Genomic DNA, 17992 nt, shown 5'->3' with positions numbered 1-17992 from the left:
ACTTTTTAAACACTCCAAATCACGCCCATCTGATTAAACTTTTCTTCCTTCATGAATTTCAGACTAGGCGGCGCACGGTCCGATGTCTACTTGACTTTCGCGTGACCGTTGTGCCAAATTCTGTGTGGGAAGCTCCAAGCCTACATCCCCCGCAGTTGGAGGAGTCGAGCGCGGGGAAGTGGAGTCCAAGACCGTCCCTCGTTACCATCAACCCATCACGTTTGTTGATAAGAGGCGAGAAACGTTACCTCGAAATGTTCCTAAATTCACTCGATTGATGGCTCCTCTGATGTCACTGTGCTTTCGTGGGGACATTGAACAGGGAATAGGGTACTCAAGACGGTCAAGACCACCCCGAAGAGGCCCGAAGCCGAATAAAAAAGAAAATGCTTCAAAAAGCTTACTTGGGGTCGTGTCCCTGTCCCCTTTCATGGTCTTGACTTTTCACGGGTCACCCATTGAATTCGTGAATTTCATTCACTCTCGTTCAAGATGGTAGGCTGGGCTCGATCCGTTGTGATCGGACTCTGCACCTCACAGGCGGTTGAAGCAGCAGGCCTCAATGGCAAATCTATGCCTTTGGATCTCAGCACGCTCATGAACAACAAGGGATTCGGACGCAAACCATTGGAGGCGGCCTTTGATGTCAAAAACGACTCCTACCCAGACCCAGGCTTCAAAAGCAAGGTCTACACGTCTGCCCAAACCGGCATCGAGTACAGCTTCCCCGGATACACTGGGGCCGGGAATCCTGACAATGTCATCTGCGCCGGGCAGACGATCCCCGCACCGTCTGCCGACAAAGGATCCTTTTTCAGTGCTTCATTCCTGGTGGCGGGTGACTTGGAGACCGCCAGTGTGTCCAAGAATGTGACCTTCACCTACACGGATAACACCACGTCCCTGTACGAGCTGCGGTCCCTGTCCTTCTTCAACTTCCTGACCATCAACCGCGGAGAAATCATCCTGCCGAACCGGTACACGGGGCATGGAGGGGTCAACTACAACACGACGCACATCTTTGAGCGTTCCGCCGCCCTCACCCCCGGCAAACAGCTCGCCTCCATCACCCTCCCGACCACGACCAACGTCTCCGAGAGCAGGCTGCACATATTCTCCATCAGTCTGTACAGCGGCTCGGCCGTCGAGGTCCAGAGCTTGCGCCCCACCCAGAAGTGGTGGGACAATGACACGCAGGTCGTCGAGGTCACACTCAACAATGCCGGCTCCGAGTGCGTCTCAGGCAAGGGGTTGACGGTTGAGCTCACCGGCGATGGATTCACAACTGTGCGTCCGGGAGTTGTTCAGCGCTTGTGTCCGGGTGATCAGCAAAAAGCCTATGTTGGTGTCAAGGGTGGAACGGCAAAGCCTGTAGATGTGGTTGCGCATGTTAAAGATGGCAAGACAGAGCAGAGCAAGACTTTCTCCAATGTTGAGGTGGGCTTGACCGAGTGGACATCCGACTCTTCAAGCTTGGCCAAGCATGAGTCGCCTGAGTGGTTTGATGAGTCCAAGTTTGGCATCTTTTTACATTGGGGACCCTACGCGGTCACAGGCTGGGGTATGTTGCTTCTTCTCCTAAAGTAAGCTCTTTTATGGAACTTCATTGCTAACCGTAACTCCAATCATAGGAAACTCGACCCCCTATGAGAGCTACGCGGAATGGTTCTGGTGGTACTCTACACATCCTCCCCCAGCGGACCGTTCGGGATTCAGAGAACATCGGTTGAGAACCTACGGCAAAGACTGGGCCTACGATGATACCTTCCCGGATTTCACGGCAGATAAATACGACCCCAAAGAGATTGTCGATCTCATCGCCGACGCAGGAGCAAAGTACTTTGTCCTTACCACCAAACACCACGATGGATTTGCAATCTTTGACGCGGGCAAGACGTCGAACCGCACATCCTTGCACTACGGCCCCAAGCGCGACCTGCTGGGCGAACTTTTCGAGGCTGCCGCAAAGTACCACCCAACCATGAAGCGAGGCACGTACTTCTCGTTGCCCGAGTGGTTCCATCCGGACTGGGCCAAGTACGGCTTCGACCAGTTCAACAGGACGGAGAATCCCGGCACGACCTCGTGGACGGGCGGTCTGGCCCTTAACCCCTACACTGGCGTCAAGGAGCCATACACAGGCTACATACCCGTCAACGACTATATATCAGACCTCCAAGTCCCGCAGATGGAGACGCTGGCGTACAAGTACGGCACCGACATCATGTGGTGCGACTGTGGGGCGTCCAACGGCACCGCAGAGTTTGCCGCGCGCTGGTGGAACGAAGCTCGCAAGCAGAACCGCCAGGTCGCCATCAACAGCCGCTGCGGGACGGCGCACGCGGCCGACTTTGACACGCCAGAGTACCAGACTTTTAGCAGCGCGCAGGACTTCAAGTGGGAGTCGAACAGGGGCATGGATCCATACAGCTATGGGTATAACCGCGCCACTAAGGACGAGGAGTACATGAACGCGACGACGATTGTGCACACGCTCGTGGACATGGTCTCGAAGCACGGGAACTTTCTGCTCAACATCGGACCCAAGCCCGATGGAACCATTGCGCCAATCATGGCCGATAACCTGAGAATCGCCGGGCGGTGGATCAAACGACACGAAACCAGCATTTACAACACGACGTACTGGTATCCCTTGAGCCAGATCGTGGGCAGCGGTGACGGTGCTACTCCGGACGTGAGGTTTACGCGGGCAAAGGATGCCTTCTATACGCTGTTTCTGGAAAAGCCCAAGATTGGTGGCGATGGCTATGTGACCATACCCGCGGCGGTGCCTGTTCTTGAGGGTGATGAGGTTAGCTTGCTCGGTGTCGGGGGAGGCGAGAAGCTTGACTTTAAGATCACAGGATCTCCGGGAGGACAAGGCGGTGAAAAGAGCTTGAAGATCAAAGTTGACCAGACGGTATTGGACAATGAGGACATCTGCTGGGTTTTCAAGATCAAATATGTAGCATAGAAGCTAGGACACAGAAGGGACATAAGATAAACAGTATCCTCCTACCTGCCTGCCTGCTGACACCGAAAAGTTGCTTGATGGTGGACTTCAGACAGTTGATTGACCTTGACCACGAAAATTTCCTCCTAGTATATAAATCGCTGGTATATCAACGATTGACTTCGTAAAGGTCCGGCTTGAAGTGGGTGAAATGGGGCCTAGATGGGTAGAAGTGGGGCCCGGGCCTTCCGCCTTGGCTCGGCCTGCATCGGCTTGTTTGCTAGCAACCCCGCGCAGATTAAAGAGGTACTTGCACAAAAGACTACCGTCATACACGCTTGGTGTGACATTAAGATTTCGAAATCAAGCATAAATTATCTGCAAATTTTGACGTATTCGATTTTTTTTCCCTTGATAACTTATCAGGCTGCATCTTGATTGCTGATCAGCAAGTTTCGAATACGACCACAATGTCAGGAACGTGGGTGCCAGATGTCGACGAGGACAGCGAGTTTTCGTTGGCCAACATCCCCTTTGGAATCATCAGCACCCAGAACGACACAACTCCCAGGACAGCAGTTGCAATTGGGTCATCAGTGCTTGATCTCAAGGCTCTCGAGCAACAACCCGACTTTTATGATGTCTTCCCAATGCTCAAGGAAGCCGAAAAGGGCATCTTCTCGCGCCCCACGTTGAATGCCTTCGCAGCTCTTGGCAGGCCAGTGCACCGCCAGGTCCGGGAAACCATCCAAGGCTTAATGTCCACAGAAACTTCGACACCAGGCTTTCTCCGGGACAATGCCGAGCTGCGAGAAAAGGCACTCTTGTCCCAACGCTTAGTCAAGATGCACTTGCCCATGGAGATAGGCGACTATACTGACTTCTACGCCGGCTACCACCACGCGTACATGGTCGGGTGCCTGTTCAGGAGTCCCGAAAATGCGCTGCAGCCCAATTACACCCACCTGCCGGTCGGATACCATGGCAGAGCTTCGACCGTGGTCGTCTCGGGGACGCCCGTCACTAGGCCCTGGGGCCAGATCCTGTTGGACCCCACCGCAGAGCCCAAAGTGCCCACGACGGCTCCCTCCAGGAGGCTTGATATGGAATTGGAGCTTGGTTGCTTCATCGGTGGGCCGACAAACCCGATTGGAGAATCGGTACCCATCAAGAACGCCGCTGATCGAATCTTTGGGTACGTGCTTCTCAACGATTGGAGCGCGCGGGATATCCAGGCCTGGGAGTACGTGCCTCTTGGCCCGTTCAACAGCAAGAATTTTTGCTCGTCCATCAGCCCGTGGGTGGTGCTGGCCGACGCCCTAGAGCCTTACCGGACAAAGCCCAGCGTGTCCACTGGCGTTAAGCTGCAGGACTATATTACCGAGGATAGGGAGGATACCGTGCTGGATATCAACCTCGAGGTGGACCTGACCAGTGAGCAACAGATACCCTTTGCCATTGTTTTCAATGCTTTTAACCTCCCCAACCCCCCAAACAGTCTCACTGACTTGAATCTGGCAAAAATAGCTCCTGAAGGCGACACCACGACAGTCTGTCGCACCAGCTCCAAGCATCTCATCTGGTCATTCCCTCAAATGATTGCTCACCACACCCTGGGCGGCTGCTCCATGAGGGCAGGAGACATGCTGGGATCGGGCACCATCAGCGGGCCATCTGCAGGCGAGAAGGGGAGTTTGTTGGAGATGACAGAGGGTGGAAAGAAGGATGTCCTGCTCTACGGCATGGACGCGAGGAGGTTTTTGAAGGACGGCGACACCGTTACGCTGCGGGGCGTTTGCGGTGACAAGGGTAAGCGTGTAGGATTCGGAAGTTGCCGAGGACGCATTATGACCGCGGTTAATAGGAACAACGCGTAGGTAGTTGAGGTAGTTTTAGCGGTTTTAATCTGACGGACTTGTAACCTTCACGGTATGGCACTAATGATACTTTGTAGGCTTCCCTTGTGATACACGCAACGTCGGGTATCAAACATACCTTACCTAGGTACGGTATACTACTAGGCAAGATCCCCAGTACAGGTATTGAAGTGACCAAAGCTGGCAACTGTTGCAGGCTATATTTACCGAAGTCACTGGCATTAGTCATTGACGGAGGCCTTCGTTTTTGACGATGTTTTAGTGCAACAGCAACTACCTCGTAGGCAGACCTTGCCCTACATGAGTGATGTTAGCCAATCGGAATCTCTGGAATTAGTCAAGTTGTCAACTAGGGGGCAAGGCAGGGATCATGATCGAGTCCGAGCTGCGAAAAATCAAAAAACGGGCCAAGTCGAAGATCGCTCAATCAAATTTTATGCTGGTCAGAAGAATCTCTTGGCGTTTGTTGTCAGTGCCGTTTCGATCGTCATCCACGACGACATACGTTTATTTCTTATATGTGTGGCCAATTTTGTTAAGCGACAGCAACTGTTACTCTACCTAACCCCCGTCGTTACTACTGGTATTTCCCTAGCCTCTTCTTTGAAGCTAGGTACCTTAGATACAAGCCAGATGGCACTTTACATGCAATCACGTGAGCGGAAGTTCTCAGCGGGGCCGTGGGGATGTTCACAACTTGGCAGGTTGGAAACTGCGGGCCAGGCCGACTGCGGGCACTGAACCGCATCCAGCCGCGACCGACTGCGTTGTTGAGTGGGATTCATTTTTTTTTTTTTTTTCTTTCTCTCTCGTCGGGACTTTAGATGGACCTATACCATGCTTCGCACCGAAGCCGCTTGAACACAGACATGGACTTGTTGGAAGATCAAGTCAGCGATTTACGTCAATTCCTACGGCAACCACCGCGCATAGCTGCAGGTGGTACGTCCGTGGGTTCCTTGCTGACGCCGCAAGCAGGGCCGCGCGTGGACAACAATCCCGCCGATGCCGCGTCTCAATCGCCCAGTGTTTCCTCACCCGGCGGCACTCGAGCAAACAACAAGCGACGCCCCGAAGACGAAGAATCCGGTCCGAAGCAACAGAGAAGCAAGAGGAACAGAGTTAGTGCGCCTCGATCCCGATCGTCCTCCCCTGTACAGTGCTAACGATGAGATCCAGTATATATCCATAGCATGGTAAAGAAACCTTCCTGAATCCTACAGCAAGTTCCAATCCGGGCTGACAGCGATACTCCCTTTCCTTGTAGCAACGAATGCAAACGACGCAAGATAAAATGTAACGGCCAACAACCATGCCAGCGATGCGGGCATCTGAACCTAGCATGTCTCTATTCTCCAAACTGCTGCTCCAGCAGTTTCAAGGAGTCCGACGACTACAAGCGAATGACGGAACAGATAGCGAAGCTGCAGGAACAAGTAAATACACTCTTCGACAATATGAACTCGTTACGGCAAGACACACTGCAGCAAGATGCTCGTCACCACATGTCCCCGTCCACCGATCCGCGCAACGGTCCCGCGGTGACCAGTCTGCTGGCCCCGTCCGTCTCGAATTCGACGTCCTCAAACAACGACCCAGCTCTGCAACGACAGTCGCTGCCGCCTTACCCACCGCCCGGTTTCCGTGGTCCTACGAGCAGTCTTTATGGCGTCAATGTTGCAAAGACGTCGATGCACAGCATGGGTTACAACAATGACGGAAATGATGACAACGGCGCTGCTGGTGACGAGGCGCTCGACATGTCGCCTCCCGGCATGGTTCCAGCCTCGCTGTCCCTGGATCCCTCGGCTCCCAAGCGGGCGACGGACCCGCTCTGGTTATATGACAAGAACGAGATTTTGCGCCTCTGCAGAGTACACGAGGAAGAGATTGGAATAATGTATCCAGTCACAAATATGGAGACCGTCATGGAACATGCTCGCGACTTGGCGGCCTGGATGGAAGCTACCAAACGAAAGGATAACAGTGCAGCGCTCATGCAGGATGCGGATCTGACGGACATAGCAACACTCAAACTCAAAATTATCATGTGCTGTGCCATGGTTATTGAAGGGCATGGACATAGCCCCAAGGCCATGGAGCTTTTCGAGACCATCCGGCACATTCTGGATCGGAAGCTGATGAGCGAGCCCAGCCAATTGGCAAATCTTCCGGTCCTTTGTCTATATGCTGGATACCGGTTCCTCAACAACGAAGAGATATTCGCATGGCGCGTCGTGGGGCAGGTTACACGACTTTGTCTTGAACTGGGACTTCATCGACGCGAAGGCTTGATGAGGATTCCCGAAGAAGAGCGCGGGATAGCAGTTACCACTTTCTGGGCCTCGTACGTGCTCGACAGGAGATGGAGCTTTGGGACCGGACTGCCTTTTGCCGTGCAGGATGACATGATAGATCCTGGGCTACCAAAACTGGTACGTACGGCAAAATATTCCTCTGTATTGTCCTTGGGGGGGGGGGGGGGGGACATATATCTCCAGTAAATCAGGCTAATCAAGAACTGTACAGGATGAATATCCGTATCTTCAGGCCATGGTAACATACTCGAAACTGGGCGCCAGAATTTGGAGATTGGTGGATTATTTCGAGCCAGCTTTCGTTCTTGATCTCAAGCGCGAAGAGTTTGAAGCCCTCGACCGTGAGGTTATCGATTGGTATGAAGGTTTGCCAAGCGAGGTGAAGTCTTCGACGGAATGCATGGTGCCACTCCCGTCGAGTTTGACGTATAATACCCAGAAGCTGCAGGTGTGGACTCGGCTGAGGGTGAACCAGGTATGTACGGATGCGTCTTATTTATGTACATGACGACAAGATGGCTCACAACGATCACAGATGCGCATCTGGCTACATACTCCTGTGTTACATAGTGCCATGAGTATCCAGAATAACATGCAATTGGCTCGGAAGGTCGTCGACCTCGCCCGCGAGACGATACAATATCTCAAGAAGCTCAACGACTCGACCAATCTATACAGGCGGCTCCAGGTCTTTTACCATCAGTTCCTCACATCGGCAATGGCGGTTCTTTTCCTCGCTTCCGCACATGCGCCAGTCGACTTTAGCAGTGTCGTCCGTTCGGACTTTTACATTGCTCTGGAGCTCATCAAGGACATGTCAGCCAAGAGCTGGGTATCCCAACGATTATGGCGCACGGTCAAATCATTGAAGTCCTACACGGCGCGTGTAGGACTTGATGAAAACAGTAGCAGTAATTTGGCCAACGGCCGACAGCAGCATCAACACAGCTCAGGAAATCAGACCGACGACATATCTATGCACGGGTCGAGCATGTCTGCATCTGGGATGACCGCCATGACCGGCATGGACGACTGCATGTACTCGCAAAACGGCGGCGGCAACAATGCCGAGTCCTCGAGCTATCCTCCGCCACCTCAGCTCGGCCAGCCGCAGCACGTCCAGCAGGGAGACAATGGGTCCTTGGCACCGGGCCGAGTTCTTCCCGGTGCTGGTCTCCAGTACGGCCACGACAGCGGCTTGGATAACAAGCAAAATGGCCTCGCGCTCCAGAGCGAGATTAAGAACATATTCGAGGGCTGTTTTGGGATAAACGGGCTGCAAATGACATCGATGAGCGAATCCGACTACGTTGCTGCCAACTCTGGGCGCGGATCGTCCACTTTTTCCTCAATTGTTGGTATTCCGCCGTCTGGGTATAGCCCAGTTGGGGCTGGAGGCGGTAATGATGGGAATAACGAGGGACAAGGCGCTTCTGTGGATGGGCTCGGGATGGGCGACGCTGGCGTTTACATGCAATTCAAGGATTTGTTTTAATATTTTCCTTGTTATACTATGGTTTTGGATATTTTGTATTTCGGATGGATTACTTGTGCTAGGCGTTGTGGTCATCCTGTCGCCATATGTATTATGAAATAGCCAACAGTGAGCAATGGAGTACTGTTTCTTGCATACCTTGGGCCTTGGAAATCTAACCATTGAGCTATTCATCAGGTGCATTTAGTGCGGGAAGGCATCGGTAGACTTCTCACTCCGCGTTGACTTTGAAATCGGGGACAAAATGGAAACCTAGATGAGTCGCCAGTATAGTCCCTTGCCAACATGCAGGTAGGTAGTAGGTAGGTAGGCGGTGCGCAAATAACGCAACCACATAATGTTATAGCAGTATACATTTATCATCAAGCAAACCTAGAGGATCCCAACCTCTAGGTAAGGGGCTGATCAGCAAGGTACGGACCCGAACATTCGGCTGCCCTTGGAATTGAAAAGACATGTGTACCCTATGCCGTACACTCTGTGAATTTCTGTCACAATAGACTGAAAACCAAGCTTGCGATGTTTGAAATAGACATAATCAGACATGCCACTTGGGGTGGGGGGAAAGAGTAATAAACGGTTGAAAAAGCAATTTCCTTTTATCAGCCTGCCGTAAAAAAGGAAAAAGAAACCTGAACGTTATTGGAATCGAACCTGACTGAGCTTCTCCGGAAAGACTCCCCCAACTGTGAAGTTGTTAATTACCCGCGCCTATACAAGCAAGGTCAGCTATGGCGAGGTAGGTGCCGAAGTACCTTGCCTACCCTAGCTACCAATATGCCTTGCCATGAGTAAGGAGGTAAGCTAGGTAGCCTCGATTCACTGTACAAACATTAACATTCCTATAAAGTGGAAGTTTCGTTTGGTACTATTACTCTTTTTTATATATATATTTATTTTGGCTTTAAATAATCCACAGAGTCGTGCGTATACCCCATTGGAGAAAAAGAAAAAAACAAAAGGGGTTGTGCTCAACAACAACCACCACCTAGACCAGCTTTTTTTTTTTTCTATAACACATAGTAAGCACCAGCAAGCAACGCCGCGGTGAGACCCCAAACCGGAGGCGCAGTGGCGCCAGCCCCGGCAGTGGGGAGCGGGGTCGAGGTCCCTGGGAAGCTGTCCGTGCCGCTGGACGACGGGCGAGTAGCGTTGGTGGGGACGGTAGATTGCGAAACTCCCGGCACGGTCGGCGTGCCTGGGGCCATCATCAGGGTGGTGGGCGAGTCGGTCGGCTTTTGCTTGTTGGGGTCGTAGACGCCGGTGGGCAGGATCTGGCTCATGGATACAGAAGCCGGGCGGGTGGTGGTGCGCGTGCCGTTCGGGGCGGCGGTCGGCTGCTGCGCCAGGCCGGAGCTGGCCCGCGTCGTCGTGGACACGCCGAGGTTTGGCGATCCCGAGGCAGACTGCGCAGGGGAGCTCGGCTGCGGCGTGGGAGTAACAACGGTCGTGGAGTTGAGCCAGGTGTCGATCATGCACTGGTTCATGAGAGCGTTGTCGGTATAAGTGTTGCCGTTCTTGGTAGGCGTCAGGCTGAGGATGTAAGAGGTAGAAAAGCTTCCCGCCGCCCAGCCAACCAAACCGATAAATACGTCCGAGTTTGCATTGATCAGCGCGTTTTGCGTGCAAAAGGCAGTAATGCAGCTGCTGTCCATGGACGCTCCCGTCTCCGAGACAAGAGCCTTGCGTCCGACCTTCCTGAGGTAGTCAGCAACGGTCTGGAAGGCGGCGGTGTTGTCGGTGGTGCACTGGCTGTGGGTGCCCGAGTTGTCGACGTCCAGGTACTTGTGGACGTCGAGCAGAAGCCCGTCGGTGGTGCCGTCGGGGTTCTTGATGGCCACGAGGAGGTCAGCATCGCCGCTGGAGACCATGGTCGCGGCGCTGTTGAAGTTGCTGCTCGGCAGGAGGATCATCTGCTTGGTGGCGCCGGCGTTGCGGATGGCAGTAACGACCTTTTGGCAGGTCTGTGCCCAGAGTGCCATGTCGAGGTCGTGCGGCTCGTTCATGAGCTCGAAGACGACCTTTTCGTTGGCCGCGTACTTGGTGGCCAGCTGCGTCCACAGGTTGACAAACTGATCATCTGTGGGACCGCCTTGCCCGATGATCTGGCCGTTCCACCTCGCAAAGTTGTGAATGTCGAGCATGCAGTACGCGCCAGTCTTTAGGCAGCTCTGCATCAACTGATCATAACGTCCAAAGTTATTTGAGTCCAGCTGTCCGCCGAGCTGGTTGTTGGTCAGGCTTTGCCACGAGATGGGCAGCCGGAACATGTTCAACCCACGGTCCTTGACCCAATGGTTCATCTGACCAGCTCCATCGCCACCTCCTCCAGATCCCCCCAGGGGGAGCTGGGTCGAACCAAGGGGACAGGTGCCATCTATCTGACAGCCAAAGTCACCACCCGCGATAGCAACGCCCTGATAGATGGTCAGTTTTGTTACATTCGAGACCTACATTAGCCTTTTTTTTTTTCCGACTTACCAGGAACTGAACTTTGGCCTGGCATAGGGCCGAGAGACCGAGAAGGAGAAGGGATTGTGCGATCATGTTTGTCGTATCAAGTCGTATGTTCTATTTCAGAATAAAAAAAAATACCCGAAAAAAGGAGCGGGTAACCCAGAACTCTCAGAGAGGCTCCAGAGCTATCTTGTTGAAGTGTTGTTAAAAAAGATGCCACTGGCGAAATTTCTACTTGTTCGATGTTATTGAAGCGAGAGGGCTCGTTTGTCAACGAAGGTAGAAAAAGAAAGTAAAAAAAAAAAAGTCACAGACAAGAAGTGAATGGCCTCGGAACACGCCGATGGAGAAGAGAATGTTGTGCAAGTGCAGCAACGAAACGACCAAGAAAAAAAAATACAGAAAAAAAAAAGGAAGCAGGCAACCAGCGTTGATCACAACAAACGAATGTAAAGAGTAAAAGAAAGCAAGGTCAAGATCTTCAAGACATCTTCGGGAGTGGCCGAGCCAGTGTCTTTTGTTCAACGGCTTGAACGGCCGGTCCATGGGAGGCTTGGGCTTGAGGGGGGGTCAAGGGGTGGAGCATGGGTTAAGGGTTAAGGGGTCGGTCTCTCTGGCGAACGCCAGGCCATGGACGTTGCTTGGCTTTGGATATGAGGCTTGTGCTGGGCTGGGTTCATGCGCAACTTGATTCGTTAATGATGCAAGGCGACCTGCTTTCCGGGACCCCGCAACGAGCCCCCCCTTGTTTCATACCCACATTGTCACCAAGTAGAACGTCTTCTGTATGGCTCTGTATGGTATAAGAAGCAGTCTTGGCCACACGAACCCCTGGGCCGATCGTACCGTCAAGCGGGATTTGGATGTTGATGCGAGTAACAAAAGTCTGCAGATGCAGACAATTTAGCTAATATTGCCAACATCAAGAAGAAAAAATCAAGATTTTTGTTGAAACTGGATGGATTGATTGAATTGAATTGAATTGAATTACAACGCAGTATTTAGCCACTCCACCTCCGACGTACAAAAAGAGTCACTTCTGATTTTTGAGGACAATATTTGCATGAATTACTTTACCATGGTACGAGCGAGCAAAGTCCAAGATTCTTGAATTTTTTGTCCCCTCCATGGTGGCGCATCACACAACACCCACCCATCAACTGCCAAGCCTCCGCTCGAGCGCACAACCCGTGATTAGAATTCGCTTGCGGGCATGACGGACAAAGTTGAGGAGCAGCAGGCCTTGACATTTTGTTCAAATATGATTTCATTTATAGAGTATCTCTCCTGTTCCTCATCCAACAACAGAAAGTGGGCGATATAAAAAAGATTCTGCCAAACTCGTCTTGGCGCCATATTTTATCTCTGTTACCACACTTTCCACAGTATATAGACTGTAGTTTTTTTTTGGTTTCTCTCTTTCTTTTTTTTTTTCCTCGCCCCTTCCGCATCGCGAATCTGCTCGTATGATTTCGCATCGATCGAAAATACACTCACATATTTTGATTTTAAACAAGTTAATCCGGCCGACGGAAGCCGAAAATTAACTTTTCCGTGATTTTTGCCATTTTGTGGTAACACTGGGCAGTGCGCGCCGCCGCCACTCCCGCCGAGCCCCCCAACGTCGGTTAAAAATTCCGCATCATTACATTAGGAGCTATGACTAGGATCATGGTCGTTGTTGAGAAAGTGTTTGGCCAAACACAATACAAGATATCCAAGACATGCAACGTCTGAAGATTCATTTTAGGGGGGAAAAAAGGAAAAAAAGAAACAAAAAAAGAAACAAAAAAGATACCTCTCCAGATCAAACGCTAGAACTAGTAGTCCTGGCTGAAGAGGAAAACTCCAATATGCTACCCAGCTCAAATCAACAAACACGTCAGTGGCTGTCACTGGTTTCCGATCTACCGTATAGCCAGATAGAATACAATAGACGGTCATTCTTACACTAGCCGGGATGTCCGTTCCAGTTCGAAATATTTGGAGCTTAACTGACTAGTTCCCGAACCAACATCAGCAAATCAAATCAATGAAACGTCAAACGCGGTGGTAAGATCTACCCATGGCTGTCAAACTGTCTTGTATGAAATGTTCCAGCTAGAAAAGGCAGCCAATACCCATTCGTCTAGGTTTGGTGGCGTTGGAAACCCTCAGGGTTCACCTACCTACCTTACCTTGCTACCTCAGCTTTCCAACTAGTCCAGGGGGCATCTACACCGAAGCGTCCACCGCAAAAATCGGGATATGCCGGTGCACTAGCACCACCCCGGCCCCTCGACCGCGCCACCAACGTCGACGAACTGGGTTTGCAAAGCCCCCGCCGTCGACAGTGAGGCTGAAGCTGAAAAGTCATCAGCTGTCATGGTCAGAGCTAGTTCCAGTCTAGTCTTAGAGGTGTAGATAGTCTCTAACTAAATATCATCTTGACAGATTCCTTCATTGCCTATTTGGGGATGGCCTGCGTTGCACGAGCGCAGCTAACCTACCTACCTTACTCTACTTCACTCGCATGTTCAACCTTGTATTTCTATCCATACATATTATCTCTCGTCTACTCACTCAAGTGAGTTAACCGCCTACTTGCCTATCTACCTCGCTACCGAGTCATCGCCAACCTGAAACATTCACCTGTAATTGCAATGCAGTTATGCAATTGCTCCCAAGGATATGTGTTGCGCCTGTAAATTAACTTTCTGCCCAGAATGGTAGTTTTTTTTCTTTTCTTTTCTTTTTCTCCAGTATCTATCTAGTCATATAAGTCACATGAGATTTCTCAAAGCCGCATCTATATTTACCAGAAATACTTTTTTTTTCTAGATCTCACTGCCTGCTGTCTCTTTATTATTATTATCAACCCTCTTTGGTCGTTTAAAAGGATGGGCCTCCGTATTAAGCACCCAGTCGTCCAGACTTATAATGCTAGGGTCGGAGAAAATGAGATAGAAGTATTTTAGAGTCTCAGCCAGCCAAAAGCTCTGTTATGGAACACATATGAGGTCAGTTTTGGTCTGAGAACTTACATACAGCTCAAGCTTGTCAAAGTAATGTGGTCGAATACAGTGACAAATTAGGAAAGAAAAAAAAAAAAAGCTCACCTCCATAGAATCGACCTGCTTTGGCTTACCGATCACGGTAACATCCTCAATGGCAGCATTGCCAAGCGGCGTCGACGTGGCCGTCTGTATGTCCAGAAACATCTGCCACGCAATGTCCCGCAGCTCGTCCTGGCCCGTGATCCGGTACAGCACAAAGACGCTCTCGATGGCCTCTGGCCGGAGAATGTACCGCGGGTCGCGAGCGTGGCTGAAGCCCCGCGGGAGCAACTTTGACTTGTCGGACCCGTCGACGGCCCCCTTCATGTTGATCTTGGGCGTCTGCCAGGGTGATCTGATCTCCCTCATCCACCGCTCCTCGTCCCAGGGACACTTCTTGTCGATGGATGGACACGCAGGGGTGCCGAATATCTCGGGCAGCAAGCCGGTGGGGAAGCTGGAGTAGCCCCATGCGCAGCCGCGGGCGAGCTTTTCTCCGATCTGTATGTGATGGGGGATGTCGAATAGCCGCCCGCCCAGGGCAAACATGCCGCCGGTGAAGCAGGCTAGGTGCTGGCCCTCGTTGTTGTTGGTCACTCTGCCGTCTTGGTGGACGGTGGCGGTGCCCGAGAAGAGTATGTCGGGTATGGTGCCTTCGGTGGCGCTGCCGTTGGGTGGCGCCATGGGCCGGAATAGCACGTGCTTCTCGACAACGTCCATCGCGGCTCGGTACATGGTCTCATACTTGGGGTCGCTGCCGGCAAGTAGTGCGTGCATCTTGGGCAGATACTCGTAGAGACTGTCGGCAAGGGCTCCCAGGCCAAATTCTCTATGTGGCTGGGCGCCACTTTCCGCCCACGACTGAAAGTTCAGCAGCATTGGCCACATCCCCGGCAGCAGTGTTTGATTCTGAGTCTTTTGCAGCATGGTTGAGATCACATCGATGGCGTCGTAGTACTTGTCATTGCCGGTCAATTGAGCCAGCCTGGTGAATTCTAGAGACAGAGAGGTTGCAGAAGCGGCCGGATCTGAACTGCCAGCATACTGTTTCCCATCTGCTGCGTCCTTAAAGTTCAACCAAAACCCAGGGATGCGGGTCGGGGTATCAAACGCAACCAATAGCAAGTCGCCAAGCTCGACCGCCTTTTTGAGCAGGGCCGGCTCGCCGCTGAGGTCGTGCGCCGAGATCATGCCGCCGAGGAAGCGGATAGTGGTCTCAAAGACGTAGAGGCTGTCGACCCTCTTGGTGATGGCGTCGGGGGAGAAGTTTAGCCGGCACGCCTCCCTGGCGGCGTCGACAAACTCCTGCCTCAGGCCCATGATCCACAGCGTGTCGAGGGCGTCGACCAGCGTCGCACCGAAGCCGCCAAAGGTGGTCTTGCCGCCGCCGGACAGCGGGCGCAGCTCGTCCATGGTCCAGGCGTGTTTCGCGTAGCTGTCCCAGCTCTTCTTGAAGGCGTCGCGGACGGCCTTTTGGCGCGCCTCCTGGACGGGACGGTCATGGCGGGGCGGGTCGGCCTCGAACGCGTGCTGGACACGTCGGATGGGCTTCCTCGCCGAGGCGGGAGGCAAGCGGGCCTGCTCGGCGGGCGGGCGGGGATGGTATGGCGTAAAGCCGGTAGCCCAGTCGAAGCCAGAGGCGACAAACTCAATTGGGCCAGCCTTGGATGAGGGGGCTTGATTCAAGATCGGGCCGTCGTCACTGCCGGCTGATGATAGCCCGAAGAATGCTCGGTACAACAAGAAGATGGCAGCTATGGGGATTAGGTATCGGATAAAACGTCGCCGAGGCACTGCCATCGTCACTAAATCGATTCAATGCTTCGGAGGAAGCTCCGGTTAGGTGCGATTATTGGACACTGTAAAATTTCAGGTTGTCATGTGTACATGCAGGTTATCCCAGTCCGAGCTCAGCAGCATAGATTCAACCCAATTAAGAGATACTCTTAGGCAGCTTGGTAGTTAGAAGCCTCCAGGAGCGGATGATGGATGGATGGGTGGGTGGTTTAAGCTGCAGCGCCGTCGAAAACGATCAAAAAGCTTGTTTGACATTGTGTCAATTTTTTTATTTATTTTTTTGGAAGGAAAAAAAAAAAAAAATTGGGACCATATTATCTCTCCTCAAGGCCATCTGGCTTTTTTCCTCCTTTCTGCCTTGGGAATGGGATGGAGAGGATTTGGCCCCGGTGCCATCCGAAGGAAGATGCTTTGAGCTTGAAACCCCCTCGGCCTGCACAGGTGTCTCATCGTGCAGTTAATCCAACGGCGGCGAGTCAAAACATCAGATATTTGACCCGGTTTCTGGGTTGTATGTGCCAACTTTTTGGGTCATGAGGATTTGCGGGGTTGAAAATAGAAAGGTAGGTACTGGGGATTTTATTATTGCTGATATAAAAATGAAGAAGGATTGCAAAGTATTCAGCCGTTAAAATGGATTTTGTTGTTATGCGGCTGAAATCGATTCTGGGATTGTGGATTGTGGCAAGTTGGGAAGGGACAAGGTTGACCAAGGATTAAGGATGGTACGGTAGCAAACTATGACAATGGGTATATAATTCCAAATTTTTCAACATCTTTCGCCTTCGGGCATTTGGTCAATTTGAAACGATACAGAGAAGATTAGCATGGCCCCTGCACTAAGGATGACACGCTCAATCAAAGAGAAGCTCAACATTTTTTTGCATTTCGGTTCGAATCGCCCAAGGCTCATGTTGTGTCTCTTTTTTTTTTTTTTTTTTTTTTTTTTTTTTTTTTTTTTTTTTTTTGCCCCACCCTCAGCTTTTCTTTATTTTTACTTCGACCTGTTTGGGACACCCATGTCAATGATTCTCATCTTTTGCTACTACCCTTCACGTGTGCTTGCAAAGCCAAAGTTTTCATTCAACAAGCCTTGTTCGGTAATTTTTTGAAGTTTGTCACCTGTGGATAGTTTCCTGCCATTGCCATGACTGACTCGATTTTACATATTTGCTCCGATTTTTTTCTGGTCCAAGTGATGTAGTGCATCTGCAGGTTGAGTAGCTGGCCAAAGTTGGTCACCGTTGCAGGATTGATTAATCGATCACGTCCGTCCGCAGACCATGTCGCATGTCGTCTCAATCAGCCACGCCTTTGGAGGACAGACAGACAGACACACAGACAGACAGACAGTGACAGACAGTAGACAGTGCATTTCGATTCAACGGTCGTGCAGCAATCAAATATGCACCGTCGTTATCCATCTGTCCTCATCGGCAATTTTTCAATCAGCGCTACAATGGTGCATTTCAGATTCGTCCATCGGTCTGGAATTGATATCCTGTCACATCATAACTCGTCTAGTTTTTTTTTTCTTTTTTCTTTTTATCTTGTTCGGCAGTCTGGAACGTCACCTCTCTTTACCCGACAATTCGGAGTCTTCCCGGGTAGTACGAACTACTGTCCAAAAACAGCGCCTACCCCACGGCACTTGACAGTCAGGGCCAGGAGTGATGGCACACAAAACTTTGGGGCGATTGAGTCGGATAAAGTGCACCCGGCATAACGGCATTTCCAGGATTCCATCGCCATTTCCCCCTTGTTGACTGTCCTTTTCGGTCTGATTTATATGTCGACACCAATAGCTAAGGGTTTCGTTTCACTAAGTAGAGATGATTGTCTTTTCCGACGGGCTTAGCCAGACTGTTTGTTGTTCAATTTCTTTTTTTCCGCCCAAGCCCAGGTGGTGCGCATGGGAAAAACATGACACAGCTGTGATCGAGACGCGCCCTGCCCAAGGATGGGCAAGATTACGATTCCCTGACAGAGTATTCAAAGTCTATCTATAATCATCTCGTCTCTTCGTTGAGGCATCAAGATCCAGAAACGATTTTCATCAA

At 51.5% G+C, this 17992-nt stretch overlaps 5 protein-coding genes across 5 annotated transcripts; 3 read left to right on the top strand and 2 right to left on the bottom strand.

The window, feature by feature from the left end:
- Positions 1 to 492: 492 nt before the first annotated feature.
- On the top strand, positions 493 to 3027 carry PgNI_09032 (uncharacterized protein; the record flags this gene model as incomplete). The annotated part of the gene is made up of 2 exons (XM_031129022.1): positions 493 to 1561; positions 1632 to 3027. 2 exons carry the CDS (start codon positions 493 to 495, stop codon positions 2972 to 2974), a joined length of 2412 nt encoding a protein of 803 aa, XP_030978617.1. The 3' UTR covers positions 2975 to 3027.
- Positions 3028 to 3320: 293 nt separating this feature from the next.
- On the top strand, positions 3321 to 4921 carry PgNI_09031 (uncharacterized protein). The gene is made up of 2 exons (XM_031129021.1): positions 3321 to 4387; positions 4481 to 4921. The coding sequence occupies exons 1-2, from the start codon at positions 3424 to 3426 to the stop codon at positions 4828 to 4830; spliced, it is 1314 nt and encodes a 437-aa protein (XP_030978614.1). The 5' UTR covers positions 3321 to 3423; the 3' UTR covers positions 4831 to 4921.
- Positions 4922 to 5592: 671 nt separating this feature from the next.
- Positions 5593 to 8776, top strand: PgNI_09030 (uncharacterized protein). Its single transcript, XM_031129020.1, has 5 exons — positions 5593 to 5951; positions 6010 to 6026; positions 6098 to 7265; positions 7360 to 7623; positions 7684 to 8776. Exons 1-5 carry the CDS (start codon positions 5655 to 5657, stop codon positions 8641 to 8643), a joined length of 2706 nt encoding a protein of 901 aa, XP_030978615.1. The 5' UTR covers positions 5593 to 5654; the 3' UTR covers positions 8644 to 8776.
- Positions 8777 to 9512: 736 nt separating this feature from the next.
- PgNI_09029 (uncharacterized protein) lies at positions 9513 to 11647 on the bottom strand. Its single transcript, XM_031129019.1, has 2 exons — positions 11125 to 11647; positions 9513 to 11060 (listed from the first exon to the last, which is right to left on the bottom strand). Exons 1-2 carry the CDS (start codon positions 11188 to 11190, stop codon positions 9654 to 9656), a joined length of 1473 nt encoding a protein of 490 aa, XP_030978518.1. The 5' UTR covers positions 11191 to 11647; the 3' UTR covers positions 9513 to 9653.
- A 2152-nt stretch (positions 11648 to 13799) lies between these two features.
- PgNI_09028 (uncharacterized protein) lies at positions 13800 to 15935 on the bottom strand (the record flags this gene model as incomplete). The annotated part of the gene is made up of 2 exons (XM_031129018.1): positions 13800 to 14078; positions 14199 to 15935. The coding sequence occupies 2 exons, from the start codon at positions 15933 to 15935 to the stop codon at positions 13917 to 13919; spliced, it is 1899 nt and encodes a 632-aa protein (XP_030979140.1). The 3' UTR covers positions 13800 to 13916.
- Between the last annotated feature and the right edge of the window lie 2057 nt (positions 15936 to 17992).

This window comes from Pyricularia grisea (genome assembly GCF_004355905.1).
Source record: "Pyricularia grisea strain NI907 chromosome V map unlocalized Pyricularia_grisea_NI907_Scaffold_6, whole genome shotgun sequence".
In the NCBI taxonomy this organism is placed as follows: domain Eukaryota; kingdom Fungi; phylum Ascomycota; class Sordariomycetes; order Magnaporthales; family Pyriculariaceae; genus Pyricularia; species Pyricularia grisea.
Note: the sequence above shows the minus strand (reverse complement) of the source record. Positions and strands in the feature narration are given on the sequence as shown.

What these genes read in the sequence shown, in the direction of transcription:
- PgNI_09031 (XM_031129021.1), top strand. Translation starts at nt 3,424, where the DNA reads ATGTCAGGAACGTGGGTGCCAGATGTCGACGAGGACAGCGAGTTTTCG. An exon ending in CCTCGAGGTGGACCTGACCA is followed by an intron (nt 4,388 to 4,480) that starts GTGAGCAACAGA and finishes TGGCAAAAATAG; the next exon opens with CTCCTGAAGGCGACACCACG.
- PgNI_09030 (XM_031129020.1), top strand. Translation starts at nt 5,655, where the DNA reads ATGGACCTATACCATGCTTCGCACCGAAGCCGCTTGAACACAGACATG. An exon ending in ATCCTGGGCTACCAAAACTG is followed by an intron (nt 7,266 to 7,359) that starts GTACGTACGGCA and finishes AGAACTGTACAG; the next exon opens with GATGAATATCCGTATCTTCA. An exon ending in CTCGGCTGAGGGTGAACCAG is followed by an intron (nt 7,624 to 7,683) that starts GTATGTACGGAT and finishes CAACGATCACAG; the next exon opens with ATGCGCATCTGGCTACATAC.
- PgNI_09029 (XM_031129019.1), bottom strand. Translation starts at nt 11,190, where the DNA reads ATGATCGCACAATCCCTTCTCCTTCTCGGTCTCTCGGCCCTATGCCAG. An exon ending in AGGCCAAAGTTCAGTTCCTG is followed by an intron (nt 11,061 to 11,124) that starts GTAAGTCGGAAA and finishes ACCATCTATCAG; the next exon opens with GGCGTTGCTATCGCGGGTGG.